The sequence below is a fragment of the Penicillium paradoxum genome (assembly GCF_028828445.1).
Source record: "Penicillium paradoxum strain IBT 22861 chromosome Unknown utg000002l_segment0_segment0, whole genome shotgun sequence".
In the NCBI taxonomy this organism is placed as follows: domain Eukaryota; kingdom Fungi; phylum Ascomycota; class Eurotiomycetes; order Eurotiales; family Aspergillaceae; genus Penicillium; species Penicillium paradoxum.
The window spans coordinates 4,073,919-4,099,812 of NW_026643180.1; the positions used below are offsets into that span (position 1 = coordinate 4,073,919).

Below are 25,894 nucleotides of genomic sequence, written 5' to 3' on the forward strand. Positions count from 1 at the left end.
GATGGAGTAGGCGGAAGAGGGAAATTGGGAAATCCGGGGCCTTTGAAGCTCCCAAGCTCCTTCCTGGAGTGTCCATTGACATATCAACAATAGTAACGCAACACTTGCGCACTATTTTGAATATAGCAAACAGATCTTTGGAGCGAGGCTGAATGATTCGACTGATCTTGGTTTCACAGTGACCGAAGAGTTTTGATGGGTGGATAATGGTATTGGATGAATCTTGCGTGAAGTACTGTGGGAGTATAGTGAGACCATTTAATTCAGCGAAATCCTCAGAAGAGTGGAATCCGTCTTTCGCAATGGGCATGATTACTATGTAGCTATCCTGAAACTTCCAAGAATTCACAGCATCGTTACAGCTAAGATTTCCCATATGTTGAGCGGCTCTACGACGTTAATCCCTTGGAGAACTCCCACCCCAATGAGGGAAATCCTTTCCTGTCGATATTTCGACAAGAAGGCTCGAGGGCCAAGATCACAATAACAGAAGATAGATGTGGAGGCATCCATCGACATCTCGGTGCAATTCATCAGAAGCTGTTGTGGAGAAAGGGCATCTATTCTGCTGTTGTGTTTAACGACATAACGCCTCAATCGCTGGTGTCCGTCTAAGCCACTATTATTGTTGTCAGCCTTCGATACAGCTCAGCGATTGCAAAGATCTGCTGCCTCGGTGTTATAATACTGCCGAAGATCTCGCCCATATTAGGCCAAGCCCCATCAAGGAGCATACTCGTTCAAAAGTTATTTTTACTTCTATTCAGGAGAGACGTAAGGTGAGCATTAAAGCGGAGGGAAGAAAGTCCGCAATATATTCCTTTTGTGAAAAGCTAGCAAGTCTATGGTAAAATTGCAGCATGGTCGCCAGATATGGACAAAGAGGCCAGATGACAATAAGAAAGCAGGGTAAAGTAGCCCGTAGGGGAATGGACAGGGATATGTAGAAGAAAGATGACAGAAGAAAAGGTAAAATAAAAGGATTAAGCCACACCAAGATTAGAACGCAAGCCTCCATATCAAGACGTAGACAACGAAGGTAAGGAAAGGGATTTGGGGAAGAAAAATTGCCGGGGGATGGATATCACGCAGAGGGTCCCAGGGGGAAAGGCACCAAATTAGAAAAAAAAAGAAAAAACATGTACAAACCGAAAGCAAAGAGAAAAAAGGGGAAGAGGGAGAAAAAAGACGCGCACCAACAGGGCAGCGCCATCAACCCCCAGCACCAATACCAGTACCAGTACTGGGCCTAGTATTGGTGACTGAAGGTGCCTCGCTGGGTATAATTCCAACCTTCGGGTCGGGGATCTGGATATCGAGCGACATGTATGCAGTTCGTCTCAGACTCCAGATATGCACACCATCCTTGGCCCCGACCTCACGGTTCCAGTTCTCCAACCAGGCCTCGACTTGCTGTAGGTGGCTCTTCACCGCAGGAGCATTGAGATCATCCCATACCCAACCAGTCAACAGTCCCACCGCACTATCGAACCAATTACGGAAACTGAACGGATCAAATGCCTTGATGATACCATCATTGACGGTGGAAATCACCCGTCGGAATTCATGCTCCGACAACAACGGGTCCAGGATCTCGGGATACAGATTCGAAAACGTCGGCGCCAGATCGCCCTTGATCATCCAGTCACGCCGAATACGAATCACACGCGTGGTCATGTGCTCCCGCGACCCAATGGGCACATGCGGATTCACATGAGGAAAACAGGGGTGAGCGGGGCCCCAAGCCAGTTCCTCTGCGACATCGGCAGGCGCCTGGCCGGTGTGCGAAGGGATGGAAGCGATCTGGGACTGAGAGAGCGGAGAAGTCTGCGACTGGGCGTGACGAGGCCGGTCATTTTGTCGAGTCCCATCTTGTGAGATATGCACTGCAGCGGGGGGGCGCAGGTTCTCGGTTTCCCGTGCAGCGCTGCCCGCAAAGGCGGCGGCCATTTCCGTCGGCGAGAATTGTTCGCTGCGACGGTGTCGTCGGGGTAGAGCTATGCTCGTCCGCCCACTTTCTGTCTCCTCTTGGCTGCGCTCGACGAGGAGGCTGCTCGGGGACGGGGTTAGGCGACTGCGGCGTCGCTCTGGGACGCTGAGGAGTGGGTAAGCGTCGCGCGAGTGGCCGAAGGCGAGTGGGAGGCTTTCGTCAGATTGTTGTGCGCGTAGGGTGATTGGAGTAATTCGTGGGACGTGGTTGACTGGGTTTGCGAGCCGGACTGCTGCAGGGCGGAGGAGCGATGGCGGGCCAGAGATCGGGACGCACTGTCGTCGCTGCGCGCGAACGAATGACGGAGTGGGCTCCACGGGGGCGCGATTGGCGGATGGCCGTGTTAGGGAATATTGACGGCGTACTGGATTACAAGTTGCTTCTTCCTCCCTCGAAAGAGGTCTGTAGGCTGTGAACGACGCCGTTTTGAGGGGAGAAAGGAGAGGGGGAGGCTTCGAGGTCGGAGATGGAGATCGGCCAAGGAAAAAAAGCTCTGTGTAGAGGACATGCAGCAACAAATATTAGAACGAATGTAATAACAGAATGATGGATTAGAAATTGATAAATTCAAGGGAAACGACAAAAGGCGAATTGTCTCGGAGCTCAAGTTTGAGGCGAAATCCTTATAGAAGCTAGCTTGGCGTATACAAATTTCAGTCTCAGTGACGATTGATATCCAACGGTGGACATTTGGACATTGGACCTCCATTGGGCACCTCCTACCTCTTATGTCAAAGGCAAGAAACTCGAAGGGATGCCTAAAATCCAATAATATGCGAGTCGTTTGCCCCGGTTTCACTGTGATTAACCCGCCGTCCCTTGTTTCATCCTTGGGCTTTATTGGGTAGTAGGCACACTATTGCAAACGCTAATAGATACATGCAGAATGATAATCAAGGCGATGGCAAGGGCAACTCTGACCTGATTCTGTTTCATTTCACTCCAAGTCCTTTTTTCCAGCCGCATGACTCGAAGTAGAGCTTGCGCGTTTCGGAATAAGCAAAATTAACCCGAAGGCACAATATACATTATGTCAAAGACTATATAGACATCGATGCGATAAATACTTCGTAAAATCGTGCGGGAAACACATTCGCCATGGCGTGTGATAACAACACCTGGTTAAATAAAAATCAAAAATCAAATCAAAGGGTATAGCGAGTAAACTGAATAACCGATCCATGAACTGGCAACTACAGCTTTCGATTCGCCGAAGCTTGCATACGCCGCATCGCCTGACGGTGAAGGTCGGACATGCCTCCACGCTGCATGCCTTCGGCAATCGCGTTACCCAGCTGGGTAGACGAAGCCTCGCGCATCTGTTGCACGGAGCCCCATGTATTGCGCGACCGATCGGGGCTGGCTGGGCTGAGCGGTGGTGACTGGAGAGCCAAAGGATCCCGCTTCTGAGAGATTTCCTCGCGGACGGATTGTCGCCATGCGGCCATTCTCGAGGCAGATCTGTTGAGCTCGCCAGCGGGGGCAAGCTGAGAAATCACGGGGGATTGAGCCTCAAGACTGCGAAGGCTGGCTATGGACGGTGACTTCATGACCTGGCGCTGCAGCAGGGTGCGGCGCTTGGAAAGGGGGATATCATCTTGATCCTTAGACTTGGCTTGTTGGTACTCTTCGCTCCTTTCCTCCGGGACGGGGAGTGGTGGTGATATCGGAGAATTCAGCGGGGGAATTTCCGGGAGGGACTGGCGGGAGAGATTACGTGAGGCCCAGGGGTCATAGCGATTGGATGTCGAGGACATGCGGTTTCGGACCATGTTCTCGCGGACTGCGAGGAGGGGAGGTGGCCCGTTCCAGCGTGGTGAGGGCTCTGTTTCTTTGGGCTCAATGGTTGTGTTGATTGTCAACAGCGGGGTTGATCCATTGCGCGTCGACGTAAATCCTGGATCGTGGATTAGAGGAAGTGGACCAGACGTTGACCGTAACAAATTGGCTGAACTTGTCGAGTTGTTGCGGGTTACTGTCGTTGGTTTCGCTTTGGCGAGACCTTGGGCGGTGGTCCGTGTCTTTGACTGCGGAATATCTGGGGAGGGCATCGATGCAACGTAGGCAGATTGTTGATTATCAACCTCATAGGTTTCAGGCCTGTTCACGATTGGCGGTGGTTGTGCGGTCAGGGGGTTTGTAGGAGACCGTCGACATCCACAACTGCCGCAACCTCGTGAACTTCGTCTGAAAGTTCGGGTTCAGGTTCAGGTTCAAACTCAATAGGCTCCATCTCGGGAGTGTCTGCATCTGCGAGGTGCTTGGCCCATTCGTTCGTGCGGTATGAATGAACCACTCGTGATGTTTGTTCTGGGATGAACTTGACAGATGAGGCATCCAGTTTCTTGATCACCTTGACCTTGGGCTCAGCCTTTGGCTCGGTCTTCAGTTCAAGCTTGGGTTCGACCTTCGGGTTGTCCTTGGGCTCAGCCTTGGGCTCAATTCTGGGTTCTGGGATAGCCTCAACCTTGGGCTGGGCGATGGACTCGGCTTTGACCGATTTAGCAGTAGGGATGGCATTACCATCCTTCATCTTTTCGGACTTTGCATCACCCATAGGCGAAGGTTCTAGTGTTGATTTCTTCTTCACTTCCACTGTCGTTTTGGGAGTATCAGCAACCTGAGTTTGACGAATTGTTGCCGGTTTGACCGAAGGCTTGAGTCGCTCCGGTGTTTTGGAGTTTTCATTTTGCTCCAGAGCAAGGATAGCGCTTTGAACAGAAGACACCTTGCGAATGGTTTGAGTGACAGGCTTCTCTTCCATCGCCCCTTTTTTGACATCTTGTTCGACAGCAGGTTTGGCTGGGGTTGGATCGGGGATGGGTGCAGAGTCTTGAACAATCTGGGGAACAGAATTCGGCTTGGTCTCCACATCAGTCAAGTCCTTTGCGGGGGTTGGCTCTGCGGTATTGGTTTCTTTCTGAATTTCCTTGACTTGATCGCGAGCATCTGCATCCGAGGCAACACTCGGGCAACCGACGCTCATAACATGAAGATCGTCCGCAACACCCAATACAGACGAATTAGCATCGCCATGAGCCACCAGAGCCGCTCGGGACTCCGAAGAAACCATCATGCCATTGCTGCTCCTCCAGGATGACCGGTTCAAGGTTTCTGTGCCAGACAAGCGTTTGGAGCGCGGCGTACCGACCTCCGAGCCGATATCAGCACCGATCTCCGAGGAGTCGTCATTTCCCTCGCCAAGAACATGAGTAACAACAGGTGTTGTAGGTCTTGGGGTCTTTTCGTCGGATTGGCCATCTTCCCGCGGCTCCTGGTCGTGGTTTGCTTCTCCTTCCTTTTGGGATGATTCCTCCGGCACAGTCTCGAGTTCCCGGGCATCATTCTCACCCTGACCGTTCTTCTCGCCGTCAGAGACACTGCCAGATGTATCAGAGATCTGTATTTCCTTGATCTCGGCAGCATCCTTTTCGTTGTCGGAGGACTCAAAGCCATCCGAACCTTGTCGAGAGTCTCCAACAACAGTCTCTGAGACTGAAGCAGCCTTACCGTTACCGTAGATAAGCTCCCATTCGGCACGCTCTTGTATATTCTTCTCTTCGAGACGCCGACCAGCTTCTGCGTCTTCTTCTTCGATCTTCCTATCGTGTTCCCGGCGAGAGTTCTCCTCCGTCGCTCTGCGTGTCTTGATGACATTCCAGAGTTTGATTTGAGAGATCACGCCTAGCACGCCAACAATGATTGTTACGGCGAGCTCAACACGGATACCACGTGTTACGGGGTAGGTGTTCGTTCTGAGCGGGAAAACGTTGTTGTTCAAGCCTAGGCCCGTTAGCAATGAGGTAACAGTCTGATAACAAACAGCAAAAGCTTACCCCAGATATAGAGCCAGAACTCCTTTAGTCCAGCTCTGCTATAGCAATCAATTCCAAGGACCAGGGCAGTTGCCCCGGAGAAAGATGTACATCCAATCAATCCGTACGGCCGTGTATAGTGGCTAAATGACAGGGAGTAGAATCCCACAGTGAAAGCAATGATCATGCCGGCTTTGGGGCCGCCTTCGGTCAAAAGACCACCTGATTTCAAAGCGAGGAACCACATACTCAGGCAGAATCCGCCCAGAAGACAGCCCAGTCCCTCGCAGATCTCTCTGAATACGAGGGACAGACCACCAAAGACGGCGCCTGTGAAGAACACGGCGACCAAATAGCCACCCTGCACTGCGTTGCTGACCGGGGGACTCATCACATAGATAATCAGGACCTGTCATAAAAATTGATTAATATTTGCCTCGTGCTCTGTTCGAAGTACTCAAACTCACGGTAACTCCCAACGCACTAAGGAATCCTGTTGCGAGGAAGATTTGGACCCTGTTCCTGTCAGTAAATGCCCATCATTATCGCAGAATTAATAATTAAATACCATTGCTTGCGGACTCCGATGAAGGCAAGAACGGCTCCTAGGACTATGAGCAAGAATCCTCCTACACCCCATGCTGGAGTGATCTTCGGTTCAATCGGCAGACCCCCGGAATAGGTTGGCCTTGTCGCGTCCGCTGCTTCCTGCTGAGACGATGCAGTTGTTCCATCGAGCGAGGGCACAGTTTCAGTGGCAGAAGCAGCAGTATTAGTAGTAGTAGTAGTGGCAGTTGTCGGAGCATTCGTAGTTGTAGTCGTCGTAGCTCTAGTTGAAGCAGTGCTCAAGACCGTAGTCCCTGTGCTTGTAGCCTCAGCCGTTGCCGAAGCATCCGTTACTGAAGCATCCGTTACTGATTTCGGTTTTTCCTTCTGGGTTGCTGTCGTTGATGCCTCGCTCGGTGGGACCTCTGTCGTAGTAGGACCCGGTTTAGGGTCCTCTTCTTGTCTGACTTTGAGGCTGGTGGCTTCAACATCGCGTCGTCCTAGGCCTGGCACCGGCGCGGCCAATGTCCCTGCAAAAAAGAACAGGGACAGGATCAGGACGATCAGTGAAGACCACCGCATTGTGGGTTTGCAAGTGACCCTCTGCAATAGATTTGTTTCTCCGTAGAGCAATATCGGTAGTTAATGTATGGCCCACGCCTTGACATATCCCGCACGCGATGCTAGTCGGCACGACTGCACGCGAGAGCAATAACAAGCTCTGGGGAGGAAGGCGATTAATAATTAAAACAAAAAAAGAAAGGAGTATATAATTGCGTCAGGGACGCATGATAGAGAATTGTAAGAAAAAGGAAGCAAGCGGAGTGACAGCCCTAGGCCTCCCTACATATAAACGAAATGGCCACACGAGAGCCACGAAACAGGAAAGGCTTTGAATGGTGAATTGAGTTTTATTGGCACAAAGTCCGATTCCACCAAACAGAGAAATTGTTCGTCCACGCGAGTTGCAGTGAGCTATCTACTTGCGCCCCACCGATCGAGGAAATTGCTGATCTCTAGCAAGGATCAACTCGGACTAGTCGCATTTCCAGAAGGCCATACAGAGCACCGCACCCGCCCAGGTCTCCATATTGTGGAGTCCTCCATCGTCTCTGGTTCTTTGGTTCGGCGAATATTGCCCTTCCAAATAGAGGGTTCGTGCTATTTGCGGTGCCAATGACCGAGTTGAACAGGGGGAGTTGTCCAATTGTCCTCTGGTGTGATTGTTGAACAACGCAACTGCAGATCCAAGGAAGGGCGGGCTGTCTGAGCTGTCAGATGGCACTGCAACTGTGAGCATTGGCTCTCACCGTCATTCATATCAGTTCCACTTCGCGGTGAGCGCGACAGACGAGAACGAGAGAGAAAGAGTCAGGTGTTTCCCACGGGTGGCGCCGTATGGAAAACTATCGCAGCGGATCTATCGAACGAACTATTTAACCAAGTTTGCCCAATTTTGTCCCATTCGGTCCCATTTGGTTCCATATGGCAGAAAGCAATTTCCCATTGCCACGCAGTTATCTGCAGGTGGGCGTGAGATATTGTTGACCCCGACACCTCTCCGTACTCCGTACTCCGTACAACATGGTTGGGCCGCTATTTGATTTTTCGTTTGCCGCAAGGAGCCGCCAATACATCTGAGACAGGCAGCTATCTTAATATCTGGTCAGCGTGGTTCGATCAATCAGCGGTGACTCTGCCAACGTCTGCCTTCTCCACTGCGATCTGCTCCCTAGCCGATCTTCCTATCAGTTTCCATTCCCAGGTTGGTGTGCACACCGTGGACGGAGTATGGAGTACATTTGTACTCCCTACTCCGTCCCGTTGACCTTGGATGTGATCGGTTGTGACGTGATCAGGCTGATCGCGCGGTTTTTCCCTTGTTTTATTTGATTTTTTCCTGATTCGTTGCGTGGGCTTTCCTCCACATCTTCGTTGGCGTGTCCCGTTGGCATTCACGATGGCGTCCAATGAAACGTTTGAAAGGAGTCGGCTAGTCGATTAGGCTCGATTGTTTCTGTCTAATTGCTTTACTACAGTCCACCCTTGCCTTTTTATAGCCGGGGACTTGATATGTTGGGTCCGTGATCCTAAGACCATGCCCATGTTGGTTATAGCTGTCTAGGCCCGTAAATAAGAAATTGCTGCAGGAGGATTCCGGGGTAGGGCTATAGCTCTAACACGACCTTAGGAGCTTCACTAAAAACAACGTGGACAACCGAATTGCATTGACCAAAAAAAAATGAGACATCGATTGCAACTACTTCGTGCACTGCCAACACAAATCAATAACCCGACTAGCATCTGCCACCATATCACATCCGTAAGCCGGGCCAATGCCAGGTCACGTGCCGGGATCGACACCCCAAGCGTGTCCACTATCATAACAAACTCTCAATTCCAGCGAATCCACACATCCTACATTCAACCATGTCCGCCTTCCTCTCCTCTCTGCGCCCAGGCCTGCGCATGGCCAACGCTGCCCAGACCGCCCGCGCCTTCAGCACCTCGCCCGCCCATTCCATCGCCCGCCTGACCCTCACCGGCCGCCTCGGCGCGGAGCCCGAGCTCCATGCTACCTCCTCCGGCCAGGAGGTCGTCAAGTATAACGTCGCCACCTCCCACGGCTCCAAGGACAACCGCCAGACCAGCTGGTTCCGCATTATTAACTTCGTCCCCGAGGGTCCCCAGCGCGATTACATCCTTGGTTTGCAGAAGGGGTAAGTGCTCGTCGTGACCTCTTTGTACTGGCGGATTCGGTTTCTGTGGGACAATGGTGGAGCATTGGATTGTGTCTGGTGTGGGTGACGTCGCTACATCATTTTATATGTGTCCGATGGGTCCGCGCGTGCGTGCTATCCACAGATGCAAAGCTTAAGCTGGAGCCGGCGCTTTAGCTCTGGATATGCGCACTGCACAGATAGACCCAGTCCTGCATGACACATGCATTTGGCGGTGAAGCGACTGATCTGTGCATGAGATATCATTTCATGTTTTCCTGCCGATTTGCCTCAGGACTTCGAGCTTGATACGGATGAGCTAACATGTCTCTGTCTCCCGCAGTACCCTCCTGTATGTTGAAGGCGATGCTAGAATGAACACCTATGAAGATGCAGAGGGCCACACCCGGTCCTCGCTGAGCGTTGTGCAGCGTATGTTCCCTCCGTTGTTTCCTCGGACCAAAAGAAGAGGAAGAAGAAGAAAATAGGAGAGGAGAAAGAAGCCCAAGCTAACCCTTTCCTAGGTACCCTCGAGGTCCTCAAGCGTCCTGAGAACCACTCCGGCGAGTCCCGCTAAATAGATTGCAGTGGATGGTTTAATCACATCTCTGTATCAACCTGAGTTTGTTGCCGGTCTCGTTTTGGAGCTGGCGGGATTGATTGAGTCCCTTGCAGTATGTGATCTTATTGTACGACTATACCCTGAATACACTTCCTTCTGTAGGGGATGTATACTATTCTAGTGATATTTGCTGTAGTATCCGTACATCTAGCTTTCAATTCGGTTGCAGGGAATTGCATTGTGTGTGATTTCCATCTACTCTTCGTGTGCTGGTTTCTTTTTATCCAAAACATGATCAAAACATGAAGTAGGGTGCTCACACCTATTTCTATATTTGCACACCAAGCAAAACTATGCTTTGGACAACTCTTCACTTCTACCACAGTACTTGGTTGGATGATTCTCTCGTTCAATTACTCTGGGCTATCACATGAACGACAAAGACTTACGAGAAGTGTGTATCAACAAGCATCTACACCGAAACAAGTTCAAACAAATAAAAGATTCATTTTGCGCGAGAGCCATGCAAGACCCTGCGAATTACGTGATGGTATTATTACTATGACATGTATTCAAGTATTCCGTTGTACCTGAAGTGAGCATCGAGCAAAGGGTATTAGAAGATTGCAACAGGCTGCAGCAAGCCTAAGAGCAACAAAAAAGCCACGCTAAATCTGGAATTCAACCTCGCTCTGCTGGCTGATAACCCGTCTCACATGAATGAAATCCCCAGGGCGCTGAGGCAGAACATGCTCAGTAGACAAATCCAGACTTTCATGGCGGCTTGCCCAGGCGTTTGTGCTGACTGTCTGCAAGGGGGGAGAGAGCTTGCACAGCTGGGTTCCATCTGTATCTTGGCAGACTCGGGGTCTGTTGAAGAGTGACCAGGGAAGATTGGTCCAGCGAGACTTTTTGGCGGTGGATTGGTTCAAGCTTTGGCTTCGAGAGAGGTGCGAAGCAGTAGTGATAGTTCCCTTTTCAAGATCGTTGTAGGCAGCACGGTTTGACGAAAAGGGACCGGTGTATGTGCCTGAGTCCTTGCGGGAGAAGAGTGATTTGGCGCGGGAGCTGATGGAACCGATGGAGTCGACGAGGGTTGTGCTTGTCGAGGCATGCGCAGGGGGCGGGGTGATTTGGCTGGATGTTGGGGGATCGAAGTTTGGGAAGCAATATCCAAGTCCTAAGTACCAGAAGACGGTGCGGTACATGCGGGTGGCATCGCGGCCGAAGCCGAAGAATCCAAAGATCATGAAGCCCGATGCGACGGGTGTCCAGCGGTCAAAGAAGACCTCACCGTGGGATGCTCGCCTGTCGATTACAAGCCATTTAGCTCCGTGGTTTTTGCTCCATGAGTAGGAAGACCAAGGAAGGGAGAGATCGATGTTTCTATAGAGGACGTAGCTCTGTAGAGGGAGTATGCAGATGAGCATGGACAGGGCGAGGAAGAAGAGGCGGTAGAAGCGGGATTTGCTAAGGTTGCTGCTCGAGGCGCGCAAGACATTTGCAAAGTCGCTTCGATATTTGTGCACGCGAATGAGTACCAGGCCTGTAGTTATCAGCTCAGTGTGCTTTTGAATCTTTTGAATCCAAAGAGTTATACATACAGCAATAATATGTGGCGATGAGGCAGATGACCGGTGGCCAGATCCATGCAAGTACGAGACTGACCCAACTCTCGTCAAAATCATTCACACATCCCGAGATGCCATACAGCAAGTATCGACTCTTTTGCCAGACAATCTGGGTGATCATCGCAAGGACTGGAGCAGCCACACAGAACAGAATCTCCGTGAACCGTTTTCGCCAACGTTGACCCTTGCTGGGGACCAATGTAGCTCGATCTGTATCAAGAACAACTGCAAGACTTCGAAAAATGCATACCAAGCTTCCGGGAATACCAATATAGCTGGCTGCCATAAACTTGAGTTCGATATCACAGAGCCCGGCGCCGTCCCACCATGAATCGACATCGTCCGTGGGCCAGATGAGGGAATTGATGATGTTGAAGAGATTGAGAAGAATGGACCAGAATATCAGACTGGTAGCGGAAAAGTTACGGTTCTTTCCATGTAGTATCAGAGGTGGAATAGCGAGAGCAATGGAGAAAAATGATAGAGCTGGCAGGACAATGGCCTGCGGGTATCGCTGGTGAACATCCATGTCGGTAGTGGATGTGTGAAATGAAGAACAGGGATCAAAGTACTAAACCTGTAGCATGAAGCTTCAAGTTGCTTGTCCGATGAGAGAAAAGAGACGATAGGAAAAGAGAAAGAAGATTGGATTAGAACCATTCTCTCTCGACGATGTATATCAAGCCCGAGAAGGCAATTGAGCAATGATGTCTTATTGACGCTTGAATAACGAGAATCAGGGGATTGATTCACAGCTCAAGACATCGTGACTTGAACTAGATCTTGTACTGTAGATGAAGAATGTATGGGCTGCAAAGGCAAAACCCGCGGCTGGGGTACCGGACCTTGACATAGTTTGCGACAGACAGAGAAACCTATCCATTGAATTAGCATTGACAATTCGCAATAACGAGAATAAAGGAGCTGAAAGAAGTAGAATAAAGAAACGCGAGGTCAACAGGCCGGTGGTTTGTTGAGAGCGAATAGAGTGAACAGGCCCCAGTCCGCATTTGGGGGTCAATAGACGCCAATGAGCCGGGCACTTTATTCATCGGCGCCACATTCCAAGCGTCTCTTGTCGACTGTCTTTTTTTTCTTTTTGCACTTAAGCTTGATTCAGTTGTGCATTATGAGTCTAGAGGTTATTCAGAGGAAAGAGACGAGAGGAGAGAGGAGGATCCCTCACGCAAAACAATACCTGGTTGGGTATAGAACTGCATATTTGGACAATGAACAATCAATGGGATTATCTTACCAGATACTCCGGCCACTTTCCTCCGACCAGGTTAGGTACCAATCAAGGTGATCTGCGAACCTGTTTGGTGGCACTGCATCATCGATCAGCGCAACCTCGGCAGGGCTGTGACCAGAAACTCCAACTTCCCCCTTCACTGCATTGCAGAGGACTATCCAAAACACAATGGATTCGTCTCCGACTCAACGCTTGAATACACGTCGACTGCCACGTGCCACGACCTTCGAGGGGTATCAACGTCGCAACTCGACTCTCTCGGACTCGCTGTCCGAAGCCCGTAATTCCATTCGCTCATCCACCGATGGGTTGTTTCTCCCTCGTGTAGCAAAAGGTCGCGATGCCCTGTCAACCGAAGAATCGCATTGGCATTCTGCGCCCCTCGGGCTGGCCCTGTTGCCTGCAATTGCAGGCATCTTCTTCCACGAAGGCAGTGCATTTGTCACCGATGTCACATTGCTAGTACTGGCTGCTATATTCCTCAACTGGTCTGTCCGGTTGCCTTGGTAAATAGCCCCTAACACTAACCCCGTAAAACCCCAACCAAAAGTACTGACGATAAATCCAGGGACTGGTATCGCTCGGCCCAGGCCATCCGACAAGAAGAAAGTGGATTCCCAGCGCCCGACGATCCCACCCCGTTCGAGCCAGACGAAGATGAAGCAGAGTCCCCAACTACTACCCAGCCACATCGGAACTCAGCAACAGCATCAGCTCGCTCCGAGCTCCAAATCCACGAGCTCGCCGCGCTCGCCGCATGCTTCATATTCCCCGTAATCGGCACCTGGCTCCTCCACGCCATCCGATCCAGCCTCTCCAGACCCTCAGAGGGCCTAGTATCAAACTACAACCTAACCATCTTCCTCCTAGCCTCCGAAGTCCGCCCAGTGGCGCACCTCCTAAGACTAATCCAAAAGCGCACCCTCCACCTGCAACGCATCGTAGCCTCCTCAGAACCATTCGTCAACCCCACAACCATCCAAGACCTAACAAAGCGCCTCGAAGAGCTAGAAGCACACGTCGCCGAAACCGCTTCTGCGCGCTCTGCCGAATCCCATGATGGCCGTCCTTTATCGCCAAAGGAACAGCCCGAAACCCCGTCCCTCGTGGCACAGTCCGTCCTCGAGACCCGCAAGTCTATACAGCCAGACATCGAGGCCCTGAATCGCGCTGTGCGCCGCTACGAGAAACGCTCCGCGGTCTTCACGCTGCAGACTGATCAGCGCTTCGCGCATCTAGAAACGCAGGCTGGGGATGCGATTGCTCTCGCTGCGGCTGCACAGCGGAGCTCTGCGTCTCGTCGTCCGAACTATGCGCTCGTATTGTTAGACTGGGCTTGTGCATGCATTGTAATCCCCGCACAACTTGCGCTGTCAGCTGCTAGTTTGCCCGGCCGGGCGGTGTTGGGGTGTTGGGATGCTGCACGGCGTATGTTGACGGGTCGCAAAGCTGCGCCGCGATCGAAGACCAAATCTGGTTTGAAGGGAAAGGCCGGGGCTCCGGGGACTGGGTCTTCGGCCGTGTATCGTCAGGGAGGGCTAGCGCCGCAGCGGCGGTCTGTGAGGAATGGGGATGGGATGTGAAGAGATCATGCATGGGATTTTTTGATTATATTTTTTTTAACTTATTGACGACCGGAGATATCACAGTGGACAGTGAGCTATTGGTAAGAAGCGATTGGACAAGGAACAGGTATACGGGGTATGGTGTTCATGCAAGGGCTTAGGGACTCTCTGTGTAGGATCTATCACATACCTACTATATATTAAAGCATTTAAATATTGGTTTGAGTTCAAATACGAGGTTTCTCAACCTGCATCAGCCACCCAACACGAGACTAACATGAAAAACATGGAATTTGTACAACATTATACACACAAACAGAGCACCCCAAAACGATCCACAGAGCCATTCTGCGAGACAAGCAGTCTAGGTATCCATGGATCTTATGTACGTAGATGTAGATACCTCTCGTCAAGGTGTATCGACTGTATCAAAGAGAATCAAGGCCGGCCTCCAGAAGGTCCTCGGTCGTCCACTCCAACCATCTTCAAGAATGGTTCAATGATCGATCGTCTCCGCTCTTCAGATATACGACGCTCTTTCTCCTTGGTCGGCAGCGGAGCGGAGCCAGAAATAAGCACGCGCGAAAAGATAGATGCCAGAGCAGTCTCAACTGCTTGTCGGTGAGCTATAGAAGGGTTCTGAATAGTCACATCGGAACTGGAGCTAGTGGATGTGCTGGTGGTTCGATTCTTGCGGCGGAAACTTCCGCTGGTAATAAATGTGGTAGCGGAAACCGAAGTAGGCGACTGGGTTTGATCCAGATTCACAGGTACAGGTTGCTGTTCTGTAGGTCCTTTGGAATTGGCTGGCTTCCCTTCGTTGGGAGAAGTGACTCGCGATGAGTTAGAAGAGATTGGGGCCACCTCATTGGCGATACGAGCGAGCATAAATGTGACGAAGGTAAATGAGACGCTGTGGGCAGGGGAGTAGGCTAGATGCTCAAGCACCCAGGCCTGGGTCTCGTCCCAGGTTCGGGGCGAGGATTTGGATTTCTCGCGCGCGATGATCTGTTGCTCCATGTCTTGCCATACTTTCGCGGTGACAACGCCGTCTTCGAGGGCATTGAGGAATGTGAGGAGGGTCTCGGAGAGTATCTCTAACCGGTGGAGCGCTGAGACCTCGGGAGCAAAGACAGTGGCGAGGGATTCATTGGTGTCGAGGGCTTGACGTACAGAGGCTTGTAGGGCATACCGCTCCTGCCGATCCTTGAGAGTCCATGTATCAGGTTGGAAAGGCCATGCTCCTCCAGAAAGTTCCGTTGTCCATGGGGCCTTATGCTCCTCGGATTCACCATTTTTCATGCTCCACTCTGCGATGGCGCGCTCTGTGAGCTCGGAAATCGCTTCAGTCAGGCGGAAAAGTTCGCGGGGGGCCGACAAGCGGACTTCAACGGGACGATCTGTGCTGAAGGGATGAGTTTCGGACTCAGTCAAACTGCGAGCACCCGCTTCTGGCATGCGAGTCAATTCGTCGATACTGCAGCCAAAACAGGTGGGTAGCCAATGGCCATGCACAGAAATAAAATGATCGCGCCCACCGTCCACATGAAGAACCAGAATATCCTCAAGTTTGACCTTTCCTATGTTGAGTAGCCGAACGTGTTCGATGCTTCGAATGTGAGCCATGACCTCAACATTTGCTACTTCTCCAGGGAGCAAAATATGGCCTCCAGACGAAGAAGCCATCGCTTGGCTGCTGCCATCGGCAGTGTCCGCTGACTTGGAGGAAATGTGGATGTCGAGCCACGAAGGCGGTTGGGCAATAGTGTTGTCTTTATCACTATGCCGTTCTGCAAATAAGAAAGTCGCTGCAGTCCCACTGGTATTGGCAATGGTTAGGGAGCGATGAACGGGCACATCAAAAGCAACATCGCCGAAATCAACAGCATCGGGCTCTTTCTCTGAGACGGTTTGATCACCATGTCTATCTACTACAACAGTCAGACTCGGTCGAGCCTCATTCTCGGCCTTGTCCAATTCACGGGCCACTTCTTGATGAATCTTCGCCTTGAGGTCGGGGTTGACCGCATCAAAGTTCAATGTGAAAATGCCAACCAAAGGCTTGTGGTCCGATGATAGGATGCCTTGATATGACACATAGTGATCCAGACGAATTGGATCATGAGAAAGATCGTGCGATGCAACTGTTGGTGCATCATCCTCATCATCATGCTGATCCTCGTCTGATATGTACTCCTCGCTATGTGCACCATCTGTATCGGGGTCATATTCAAACAAAACATTATCGTCGGCAACAGCCTTGTCCAATCCGCTTGCTTTCATCTCTTCGTCCTTCTTTCGAGCTTCCTCGGCTTCCTGGTCGAGCCGTTCGTGCCTCAGCTTATCCTGACGGGTACGAAACAAGATCCGATCACACCAGCTCGGACCTCGTTGTTTCTCGCTCGTATCGAACATGGCCACACTTCCGATGTCATATTTGTACGTCGGCAAGAATGAGATGTGACCTTCTCGCCACCCCTTGTGGAAAGCTGCTCCTTTGGTTTGTTGAATTCGGAGTTGATCGTGAGGGAGAAGTGAAGAAATTGTGGTTTGGAGAGATGCGGGGTCATTATGAGGATCTATCTCTTCTTCGGTGACTGGGGTTGTCTCTTCTTCAGCTGGGGGAGAGGGTAACTGGTCGTCGGTACCGGCCTCGGAATCTTCCGAATCGCCCGAATCGCCCGAATCTCCCGAATCCCCCGAATCCCCAGAACGGCTTGATGCCAACTTTGCTAGGCGATCTCTATCGTAAGTATTGGCCGTGTGCCGGGCGAGTACTTGGCGTACGTCCTCCCCGGGAATATCATCAAGGCGGTAATTGAGGTCGCCAAACCAGAAAGTGAAATCTTCATCTCCAATCGCCTCGCTCGACTCATCTGATGGTTCGCCTTCAAATGAAATGATAGGGTCAAACCTAGCCCGCTGAACGATCTGTGAAGAGTCCCAGTTACGTCGCTCCAGGCTACTCTTATCAGACCCTGCTGCCAGGTGAGAGTTGACAAAGACCAAACGAGTGGTTTCACCCAAAACAAGACGCGTTGCAACAGCGCCCTTGTTTCCCATGTAGCCCATCAAGCCTGTTCCAACAGAGGTGCTACTGATAGAAGAGACACTGGTTCCAATGGAGGGTGACGCATATATCAGAAGTAGCAGGCCGACGAGCTGAACTTCGGAGACAAGGCGATACCCCGAGGGTAGTGCCTTGTCGACTGCCTCCTTCCATCTCCTTGATGGTGCTGGATCAACATATGGCCGTAGCGCTTCTGCAGGAGAAGAAACATCGACAACTTCTTGCAACCCCAAGACGTAGAGGTCTATCTCTTCGGGACTGTAGTGAAAGGGCGCCGTTTTATCTCCGGCCGCCTTCGGCTCGCCATGGGTTTCCGGTTGTGGTACGCTTTTAGTCCCGGAGAATTGCTCACACACGCCTTCTCCTTCAGCAAACCATCTCCCAACGTCTGTTTCGGTCCCGGGAATGGCGGCTACATTCCAGGTCCCAACTTTGACTCGGATAGATCGCCGGCGGGTATACTCGGCTTTTCTTGCTTTGAGCGCTCGTGAGAGTGACAGGACGTCGAGTCCTGGGTTGTTAGTCTCTTCCGCATACTCCGACTCGTGGCGCTTGTGATCCGACTCGGACGAGGATGATGGCTGCGATTTGTTGCTCATGGTGGATAAGAATGTACCGGCAGATAAGCTGTTGCTGCAACTCTACCTGCTCTCTTGATGATTGCTTCCGTCTTGTAAAACAGTATGTATCCGGCGCGGTGTATGTATAGCCTTGGACGTGTGCGCGCCTGCGCGGTTCTTGATTCCGGGGAGGAAGGATACACCAAGAAATTTCCTGCAATGGGTATATGAAGTGGTAATGTTTCTCTTAGAATAAGTAAGAGGAAATAAGAACATCCGTTGTATAAGGTGACAATGGCTCAGTCATTTCATTGCATAGGTCATCCCACCAATATTCAAACGGGCGAGATCGTCATCACGCAAAAAGAAGAGAAGTGGCTGGACAGAGCGAGTAATGGAAGAGGAAGCAATGAGCCAATTATAGTGCCGTGTCCAAATATCCCAAGGAAGGATGTTCAAGAGGGGAGAGGGTTGAGAGAGTAGAGAGCCGGATAAGCGCGAAGGCGGAGCTTGGACAATGACGATATGTCCGCTCCTTCCCTCCGCTCGTTCAAAGGTCACACACTCCGCACAGAAAATATGGCTTCTCGCAAACCTCGAAGACAAAATAATCACAACTCCGTACACCTCACGGACTATGAATCTGACGCTCAATACTTTTCCGACATGCAGCAACAGCCTGCACCACCACTCCGCTCCAACGAGGAGCTTAACCTCTCCGTTATCCAACGACACAAGCCCACTGTGACCTCCATTCTTTCCCTCGCGCCCTACGCGGTCGTCTACATTTTCAGCCCAACCACAAAACAATGGGAGAAGAACGGTGTTGAAGGAACTCTGTTCGTTTGCCAGGAATCGCAGGGCGATCTAGGCGAAGAACGCTACACTGCCTTTGTGCTGAACCGCCGTGGCTTAAACAACTTCGATCTCCCACTAACCGACGGCGAGAATGTTGAAATCACAGACGAATATGTGATTCTCAAAGCTGAAGAAACCGCTGAAGGAGAAGCTGGACAGAATGGTATCGCCGATCCGTTGCACCCACAGAATGTCCCCAACTCCCAGACCGGCACCAACAACGTACGCATCTACGGTCTTTGGATCTACTCAGAGCCACCGCCAAACTCCACCGCCGAGAGTCGTACCATAAATGCCCAGATGATTCTCGAGTGCGCCACACACGCAGGGCAGAGCCTGAAGCTGGCTCGCGAGCGCCTCGAAGCCATGCGCCAGAACAGCTTGCACGTTGCTGCAGCGGCGGCTTCAGCACAAGCTGCCCCGCTCGATGAAGTCCAGGCCGGTGCGCCCATGGGACGCCAGATTTCGCTGAAGGATTTGTTTGGTCAGCAGCGCGCTCAGGACGACGGTTGGAGTGTGCGCGCACACCATTTGGGCCCCAACCAGCATCCCCAGCCGACCGCCCAACCTAACTATCAGAACATGAATATGGTACCTCAGCAGATGACGGTGCCTACTCCCCCGCCACAGCCACAATCCGATGTGCTAGGAGATCTGTTCCGGAGAGCAGGGCTGGCCCAACAAGGCAATGGGCAGGGATACTAGATGGATACCAAATGGATGCTTTTTTTTCCTGGTCGTTTCGGCTCCCTGGTCATTCTCACCTGGCACCCGATTCGCGATCTATTCATATGCAATTTGAACTATTTTGGATTATGTGTGATCCAGATGACAATTGTCATGGCACAGCGTCTCTTGATATACCCATTACAATCTGCGCCGAGGACGAAGTTCATGGTCCCTATTCTCTGTCTAATTCTATGCATACATTAGACGAAAGAGCATGACCCATTTTTTCAGCCCATAATCTGCTCGATCATCCCTGCAACCTTCCGAGCCATCACATCGCTGTGTTCTAGATGATGTCAGCAAGGCTACGTAGTCAAAATCGATGAACAGCCACGACTTACTCAAGCAAAACGCATGAGGCAGACCCTCTTCACAAACAACCATCGTCGGCCCTACCTGTTCTCCCTTCTGTCCCCGAATTGCAACGATCTCATCTCTCGTCTGCTCGGCGACCCAATGGTCATTACGACCAAAATAGAAAAACAACTTGGCGATAGGCTCGCGCGCCGATGCAGCGCCCCAGACATCATCACTCCATTTGTCGGAGGTGATAGTGCGCATCTCATCCGCGGCCATATGTCTAGATTCCGGGCCCAAAAGCGATTAGAAAAGATCTCAATAGATAGAAAGACAAGAATAAGACACATACAAAGCTTGGCGTACACCACCTCGGCTCTTCAAGAAGGCACACGTAGCATCTAAAGCATGAACGGGGGGATCATCCATGACGAACCGAACCGCAGATCGTAACAGAGATGCCGAAAGCAAAAATGTAAGCAGCCGAGCGAAGAGACCAACTACCACAGCCAGCCGGGGAATAATCGATAGTAGAGTCTAAGCGCCCAGAGCCCGGATTAGCAAGAACAAATCATTCAGCAAGGGTAATGCAGTACCGTCAATTTCTGCCCAGAGGGCGAAGCCGCGATATCTTTGACCGTCGGAAACAGCATTGTTCCGCCGACGATATCGAAGTTGCTTCTCGGGCTGGCCTCGCGATGCCGGCGTAGGATTTCCATGGCGATATATGCGCCAACGGAGTGTCCAATCAGGATAACTTTTCGTCTAGGCTTGACATCAAGGTTACTTTGATCGATAGCCGTGTCTCCCATCAGAGTAGCAAGCTTTTCTTGCACAAAGCAGATCTGGCTCTCGAGATCGAGGTCCGCGCCGTTGTGCGGTGAGGACGAGGATTGTTCGTCAATCTCAAAACCGCCAAGGGAACAGCCATATATTTGGAATGATTGGGGATTTGGTGAAGCGTCATTTTTCGACTCGTCTAGGTGCTTTGAGAGCAGTGAGAGGAATGGATGGTAGTAGCCGATCAGACCCGGGTTGCCCGAGATGAAGAAGATAGTCGTTTTCTGGTCTGATGAAGATCCCGTGGTAGTGAGGAAGGTGTTTAGGGTGATTTGAGGGTCCATATTTATGCTTGGACTTGTATCCTGGAGCTTCTTGTAGCTGCTTTGATGTAGATCTTATCCAAGGTATAGATGGCTACGAGATTGGTGGGTGGTCTGGGACTTGGTTAGTGACTCTCCAGGGGGTTGTGGGATAATTGAAGAAATCCACACACCCAATTGTGCTCTTTGATACCCCTTCTGTGTTGATCCCCTTGGAAAAGAAATTCGTTGGAATTGATAGGGAGGTGAAGTCGGATTTGGCTGGTGGGTCCCCATGTGAAATTCAGAACTAACGGTAGCCCCTTGACTAGCAAAACATCTGAGTAAATATATCAGAGGTCCATAAGAAAGACAGAGTGAGAACAAAACCCGCGAAGATTCGTCTCCGTGAGTATAGGAATGTACACAGATAGATAGGCAAATAGGTGGCAGGCCCGATTTATAGTATGACATGACAAAATACTAGGAAATAGAGAATACCATGAAGATAGCAGAGTATATTTCCAGACTCCCTTCCCGGATGTAGGGACCCTCCAATGGCCGGTATCTAGTCCGACCAGGAAAAAAAAGGATAGACACCACAAGGCCGGATCCTATGCATTGCCCAGACGCCATGCCATGTACTAGTTCAGGTCACGAGAGAAGAAAACACTTCATAAAACCAAGAAATCAGGCGGGGAGATCTTCAAAGAAGAAATGGAACAAGAAGAAAGGAAATTGCCCAAAGAACAGCAGCAAGAGATGAAATGATGGGAAACCCCGCAACTGTGTCTGGTATCTAGGTCGTGCAAAAGAAGACTGAATTCAGGAAACAAAAACGCCTGGTTTATGAGGTATAGCTTATCCACCCTCGTTGCCTTGACTATCATCACGGTTCTCCTTCTCATTACTTTCGGTTGTCACGTCGGTGCAAGTAGTGTCGCCTTCGGAAGCGGGAGGTTTGACCGTTGATCCGATGCTGATGGCGATTCTCTTGGGTGCGGCGCTCGTCACAGTGTTTAATACACCCGGTGAGGCATTTTTGTCTGTGAGGCTTTTCTTCCGACCTAGAATACCAGCACCGGAGTTGCTACTGGTGGAACTTCTTCGTTTAGGTCCCGCGCTGAGCTTGATAAGCTCATCATCGTCCTCTTCCTCGCGGCGACGTTTCTCTGAAAGCCGCTCTGGTGCTGGCGGGGTCTGAGTAGGTGTTGAGGGCGGAGCATCAGTCGAAGTCTCCGTTGGGTTGGCCACCGGTTGTTGCTGTACCCCTTCGGGTTTGGTGTCCATGATGTCTTCATCGTCGTCATCTGGGTAGTCAACCAATGGTTTGACAACTGCAGAGGCGGACCCGTTTGGAGGTCCAACTGTAATGGCCACACGGTCCTGCGTCCACTTTATCTTCTTTGGTCAGTCCTTTGCCCCAACAGTCTCGATCCAAAAGGAACCTACCTCATCTTCATCGTCAGACGTGTTAAAGTAATCTTCTTCCGCGGGATCCAATTCCCTCACACCCTGCCAGCGCTGATTATTCATCTGAATTTTTCGCGGAGGAGTGGGTGGTTCATCATGGCTAAACAACGCCGAGTCGGCCTCGCCTCCGTATCCCTGCATCTGGTCATATCGTAGAATCAAGCTCTGGAAGGTATCGACATAAATGATATTCTCAAGCTTTTCGCGATATTTCTCAACCACATGAAGGATAAAGGGCTTGATATTTTCCCGCTTGATAAATTCGAAAAGTTCAAGACAGGCAGAATTGAGTAGGTTGTCGCGAGGCATTGTCTCGTAAACAATGTCAAGAATCAACTCAAACGTGTTATTGTGTGTCATGAGAGCTTGATAAAAGGTATCTTGGAGGCTGATCAAGGTACGGAAAAATTTTAGGGCGACTATCGTTGGCATTAGTTATGGGTTTGGGGCATGAAAGACTGTACACTGACCAAGTTTTAAGTGTTTCTGGGGCACTCGCAGGAGCTGTGCAACGCGTGGTGCGAGAGATTCACTTTGAATGGAGTTACGTGTGCGGAAAAGGTGCTGGCGGACGAAGAAGGTGAGGATATCAACAAGATGCGAGTAGAGGGTGACCTCTTGGAATGTCAAATCATTAACTAAATTCAATGTTAGCAACTTTGTGGTCAAAAGAAATCCTCCCTCGCAGAGGTGACCACTTACGGGCTGTGCGATTTGCAAGCTGTTTAAGCGGTTGGAAAAGCCGTTTAGAAGACTCATCAAAATGTTGCTGGACAAATGCATCAGACAGAAGATTGTTGGTGCGAACTTTGAGGTAATCGGGTCCAGCCCGACCAAGCGGATCCTGCATAGGAATCTGAGGATCAAGGAGAACCTTGATAGCATCGGCAAGTTGGTTTTTGACGCCGAGGTCGGTCTCCACATGAAGCAGGTCAATCAAGGTATCTGTGAGTGGTGTCTTCTTATCGTTGACAGCCTTGAGCATGTAGTTTCTCATCATGACTGGATCATGATCCAAAAGAGCCACCAGGATATCAATTCCAGTCGTCCGCATAGCTGGATTCAAGTGCTTGACAGCAAAGGCAATCACGGCGAAGAGACCATGGCTAATGAAATTGGCGAATAATTGGGCGCGTGACGGTGCTTGCAAGTTCTTCGCAATGCCAGCGCACTGGTGGAGAAATTGCACAGCGTCATCCTTGCGCCTCTGGTCCAAATTCCTGGGGTCGAAGACCGAAAATAGCTCTCGTAGGAACGGCCCATTCGCTTGGATGTGGTTCACAATCTCCATTTGGTTGAAGAAAATCAGAGAATTGAGCACCGAAAATGTCGGGTCGTCCAAAATCCGAGCCAGCACCACGTCTTTCAGATATTGCAGCCTCCACGTACTCTGAATCTTTTGGCGGATGATCAGATCTTTGATAGGGACGACTTCTTTGTATCGCGATTTGTCTGAGAGGTATTGCCGGTGATTTGCCTTGTGTGTGGGGAATTCAGGGTCATCTGTTTTCGTCAGTCACAAAACATTAAAGCTTTAAATAAGGTGAAGCTGGGCGAAGCATACATTCCAGAGCCCCAACCACTCCCAGGATGACTTCATCGGCGACAACAGTTTCGATTATGGTGTTGTCATTTAATAGAATGAGAGATTTCATGATGTTGCATAAGCGATGCAGATCGATCAAGCTCTCCAAATCCTCAGCCATTGCCACTAGCGGTACCAATTTGGCGATGTACTCGTCCCGAATGATAAATTTAGATAGCGCATCGCGGCCGCCTTGTGTCATGCTTGCAGCTCGTACGATCTGTTCAATCTCAGGTAGGTTTCCGAGTTCCGGGGCAGGTAATACGATGGACTGGTAGCTGTCGAGATCATCGGACAAGGCGTCATCTGGGAAAACGATTAGAGCTATCATCATTCGAGCACGCGTCAAGGCTTACCGGCTGAATTGAGACTCAGAAGATGTTGTTGGACTGCATTGACAAAGTCCCTTTGATGGGATTAGTTCATGCGCGCAAAGATTTTTGTTGATTCCTCACCAAATAACCGCACAACCCTCGGCCTCTTGGAAGCTCAGCGCCATATCGGTACCATTCTGCTCGGTCCAGACAATCAAAGTCTCTGTGTCGCGTGATGCTGTTAGCCAAAACAGGCACTGTGGATCGATGCGGTGAGGATGATTCGGTACCTTGCTGTTTTTGATAGCCATCGTCCTTGGTGATTCGCGTTTCGAGCAACACGCGACTGGGAAGGTCTTCTGATTCGACAAATATGCGAGGCTCCTCCTAAACCAAAGCGATCAGTAACTGATGATGATGGGGATGCGACCGAGATTGGGGCGCGCGATGAAACATCGTCGCACGATCCCCAGTGCGCGCACAACGCGCGACAACTCACCCCCAAGATTTGACCCGTGCAGAAACCAGTTCCTCGATCAAACCAATCATTATCTCTGAGCTCATAGACCTTGACTCGTTTGCGACCGTCGGGCGGCTGTACTTCCAGCGCCATGATCTGGCAGAAACGGGGAGAGGCGTCTCGTCACTCCGGGCCTGATAAGAGTGCACCGGCGCGAGAGGAGAGCCGAACGGCGGGAAACAGGAATGTAATGAAAAGAAAGTTATCGGAAGATTGTGTAGCTTTTCTCGAAGGGTTGGAAGGGACGGAAAGAGGGAATGGAGGTGGAGATCCCAAGGATGATGAAAGAGTCTGCGGAGGGGATGACGATCGGGAACAGGTCCACCTGACGGCCTCGGCAGGTACTAAGGATTTGGTTTTTTTTTATCTTTTCCCCCTTGAGCCCGAGAGTTTGGCATTCAAGGAAGCTTCTTTGCAGAAAAGGGAATTCGGAAGAAAGTGGGAACTTCCGGGTCCAGAAATAACATCTCTCTCTCTAACCTTAGGTACCCATCACTGGCCCCCTGTGCATCGAGCCAAGTCCCTGAAGCTCCGGGCCTTTTGTCAATGATGTATGTACATAAAGGGATACGACCATTGTCAGGAATGCCGCATGCTAAAATTTAGACTACTTTATCTTCGTCATTTTGGTGTTCTTCCGTGATCGGCAGCAGAGCTGGGGAACATCCTTCTCTCAGGGGTTGTGATATGGCGTCAGTCGATGGGCCATATAACAAACACCAGGGCAATGTACAATGACGGCACACCTTACCGTCAGTCAGACTTCTCGTGTACCTAGGTCATTCCAATTTAAGATTCATCCCTCAATCTATAATTCTATAAATATTCTCTGCATATTCCATTCAACGCATGGATCTCCACATAAGTATAAGCTACCGGAGGGGTACTCAGGAAGAACTTTCGGTCAAACGGGTAGCCAGCCCTAAATGGAAGTACCTGTCATGTACCATTGGCCTTCCTTCAATCTGCTGACGTAATGGGCCAGGGGACGGGCTTTTCCGCTGCACAGACCCTCACCGCCCCCACCATCCCCCTGCTGATTGGCTGGATACCACCGACGTGGAAGATTCTTATCGAAGATAGACCCAATGGGGAAAGGTTCCAGACGCCTTGGATCTTTGATGTTTAGAGATTTTTGCCTCTTCTTACCAGTCTTCACCAAACGGTATATCGATACACGAGCGACTTCGGGAGTTTTGCGCTCGTTTCTGGTTTATAAAGCTCCCTTACATTGTGAACCAATCAATCTAGGCCCCAATCTGCAACTGGTTTGCCATTCGCACAGCATTATTCACGGCCAACCCCGCTTTGCAAGCTTACAGCCC

At 50.8% G+C, this 25,894-nt stretch overlaps 9 protein-coding genes across 9 annotated transcripts; 3 read left to right on the plus strand and 6 right to left on the minus strand.

Annotated features, from left to right (window-relative positions):
• Positions 1-1,212: 1,212 nt before the first annotated feature.
• On the minus strand, positions 1,213-4,041 carry N7457_001447 (ERF4 family protein; the record flags this gene model as incomplete). The annotated part of the gene is made up of 2 exons (XM_057172493.1): positions 1,213-2,483; positions 3,216-4,041. The coding sequence occupies 2 exons, from the start codon at positions 4,039-4,041 to the stop codon at positions 1,213-1,215; spliced, it is 2,097 nt and encodes a 698-aa protein (XP_057036396.1).
• A 77-nt stretch (positions 4,042-4,118) lies between these two features.
• On the minus strand, positions 4,119-6,933 carry N7457_001448 (TMEM198/TM7SF3 family protein; the record flags this gene model as incomplete). Its single annotated transcript, XM_057172494.1, has 4 exons — positions 4,119-5,773; positions 5,827-6,214; positions 6,273-6,321; positions 6,374-6,933. The coding sequence occupies 4 exons, from the start codon at positions 6,931-6,933 to the stop codon at positions 4,119-4,121; spliced, it is 2,652 nt and encodes an 883-aa protein (XP_057036397.1).
• Positions 6,934-8,781: 1,848 nt separating this feature from the next.
• N7457_001449 (single-stranded DNA-binding protein) lies at positions 8,782-9,648 on the plus strand (the record flags this gene model as incomplete). The annotated part of the gene is made up of 3 exons (XM_057172495.1): positions 8,782-9,071; positions 9,415-9,503; positions 9,596-9,648. The coding sequence occupies 3 exons, from the start codon at positions 8,782-8,784 to the stop codon at positions 9,646-9,648; spliced, it is 432 nt and encodes a 143-aa protein (XP_057036398.1).
• Positions 9,649-10,301: 653 nt separating this feature from the next.
• N7457_001450 (pheromone receptor) lies at positions 10,302-11,793 on the minus strand (the record flags this gene model as incomplete). The annotated part of the gene is made up of 2 exons (XM_057172496.1): positions 10,302-11,179; positions 11,238-11,793. The coding sequence occupies 2 exons, from the start codon at positions 11,791-11,793 to the stop codon at positions 10,302-10,304; spliced, it is 1,434 nt and encodes a 477-aa protein (XP_057036399.1).
• An 891-nt stretch (positions 11,794-12,684) lies between these two features.
• On the plus strand, positions 12,685-14,099 carry N7457_001451 (uncharacterized protein; the record flags this gene model as incomplete). The annotated part of the gene is made up of 2 exons (XM_057172497.1): positions 12,685-13,022; positions 13,085-14,099. 2 exons carry the CDS (start codon positions 12,685-12,687, stop codon positions 14,097-14,099), a joined length of 1,353 nt encoding a protein of 450 aa, XP_057036400.1.
• A 420-nt stretch (positions 14,100-14,519) lies between these two features.
• N7457_001452 (phosphatase family protein) lies at positions 14,520-17,750 on the minus strand (the record flags this gene model as incomplete). Its single annotated transcript, XM_057172498.1, has 1 exon — positions 14,520-17,750. One exon carries the CDS (start codon positions 17,748-17,750, stop codon positions 14,520-14,522), a length of 3,231 nt encoding a protein of 1,076 aa, XP_057036401.1.
• Positions 17,751-18,290: 540 nt separating this feature from the next.
• On the plus strand, positions 18,291-19,274 carry N7457_001453 (Dcp1 family protein; the record flags this gene model as incomplete). Its single annotated transcript, XM_057172499.1, has 1 exon — positions 18,291-19,274. The coding sequence occupies one exon, from the start codon at positions 18,291-18,293 to the stop codon at positions 19,272-19,274; it is 984 nt and encodes a 327-aa protein (XP_057036402.1).
• A 251-nt stretch (positions 19,275-19,525) lies between these two features.
• On the minus strand, positions 19,526-20,719 carry N7457_001454 (bifunctional triacylglycerol lipase/ester hydrolase; the record flags this gene model as incomplete). The annotated part of the gene is made up of 4 exons (XM_057172500.1): positions 19,526-19,584; positions 19,640-19,878; positions 19,948-20,132; positions 20,192-20,719. The coding sequence occupies 4 exons, from the start codon at positions 20,717-20,719 to the stop codon at positions 19,526-19,528; spliced, it is 1,011 nt and encodes a 336-aa protein (XP_057036403.1).
• Positions 20,720-21,538: 819 nt separating this feature from the next.
• On the minus strand, positions 21,539-24,662 carry N7457_001455 (SMEK family protein; the record flags this gene model as incomplete). Its single annotated transcript, XM_057172501.1, has 9 exons — positions 21,539-22,078; positions 22,130-22,569; positions 22,621-22,788; positions 22,853-23,653; positions 23,715-24,041; positions 24,092-24,141; positions 24,191-24,287; positions 24,340-24,436; positions 24,549-24,662. The coding sequence occupies 9 exons, from the start codon at positions 24,660-24,662 to the stop codon at positions 21,539-21,541; spliced, it is 2,634 nt and encodes an 877-aa protein (XP_057036404.1).
• Positions 24,663-25,894: the final 1,232 nt, after the last annotated feature.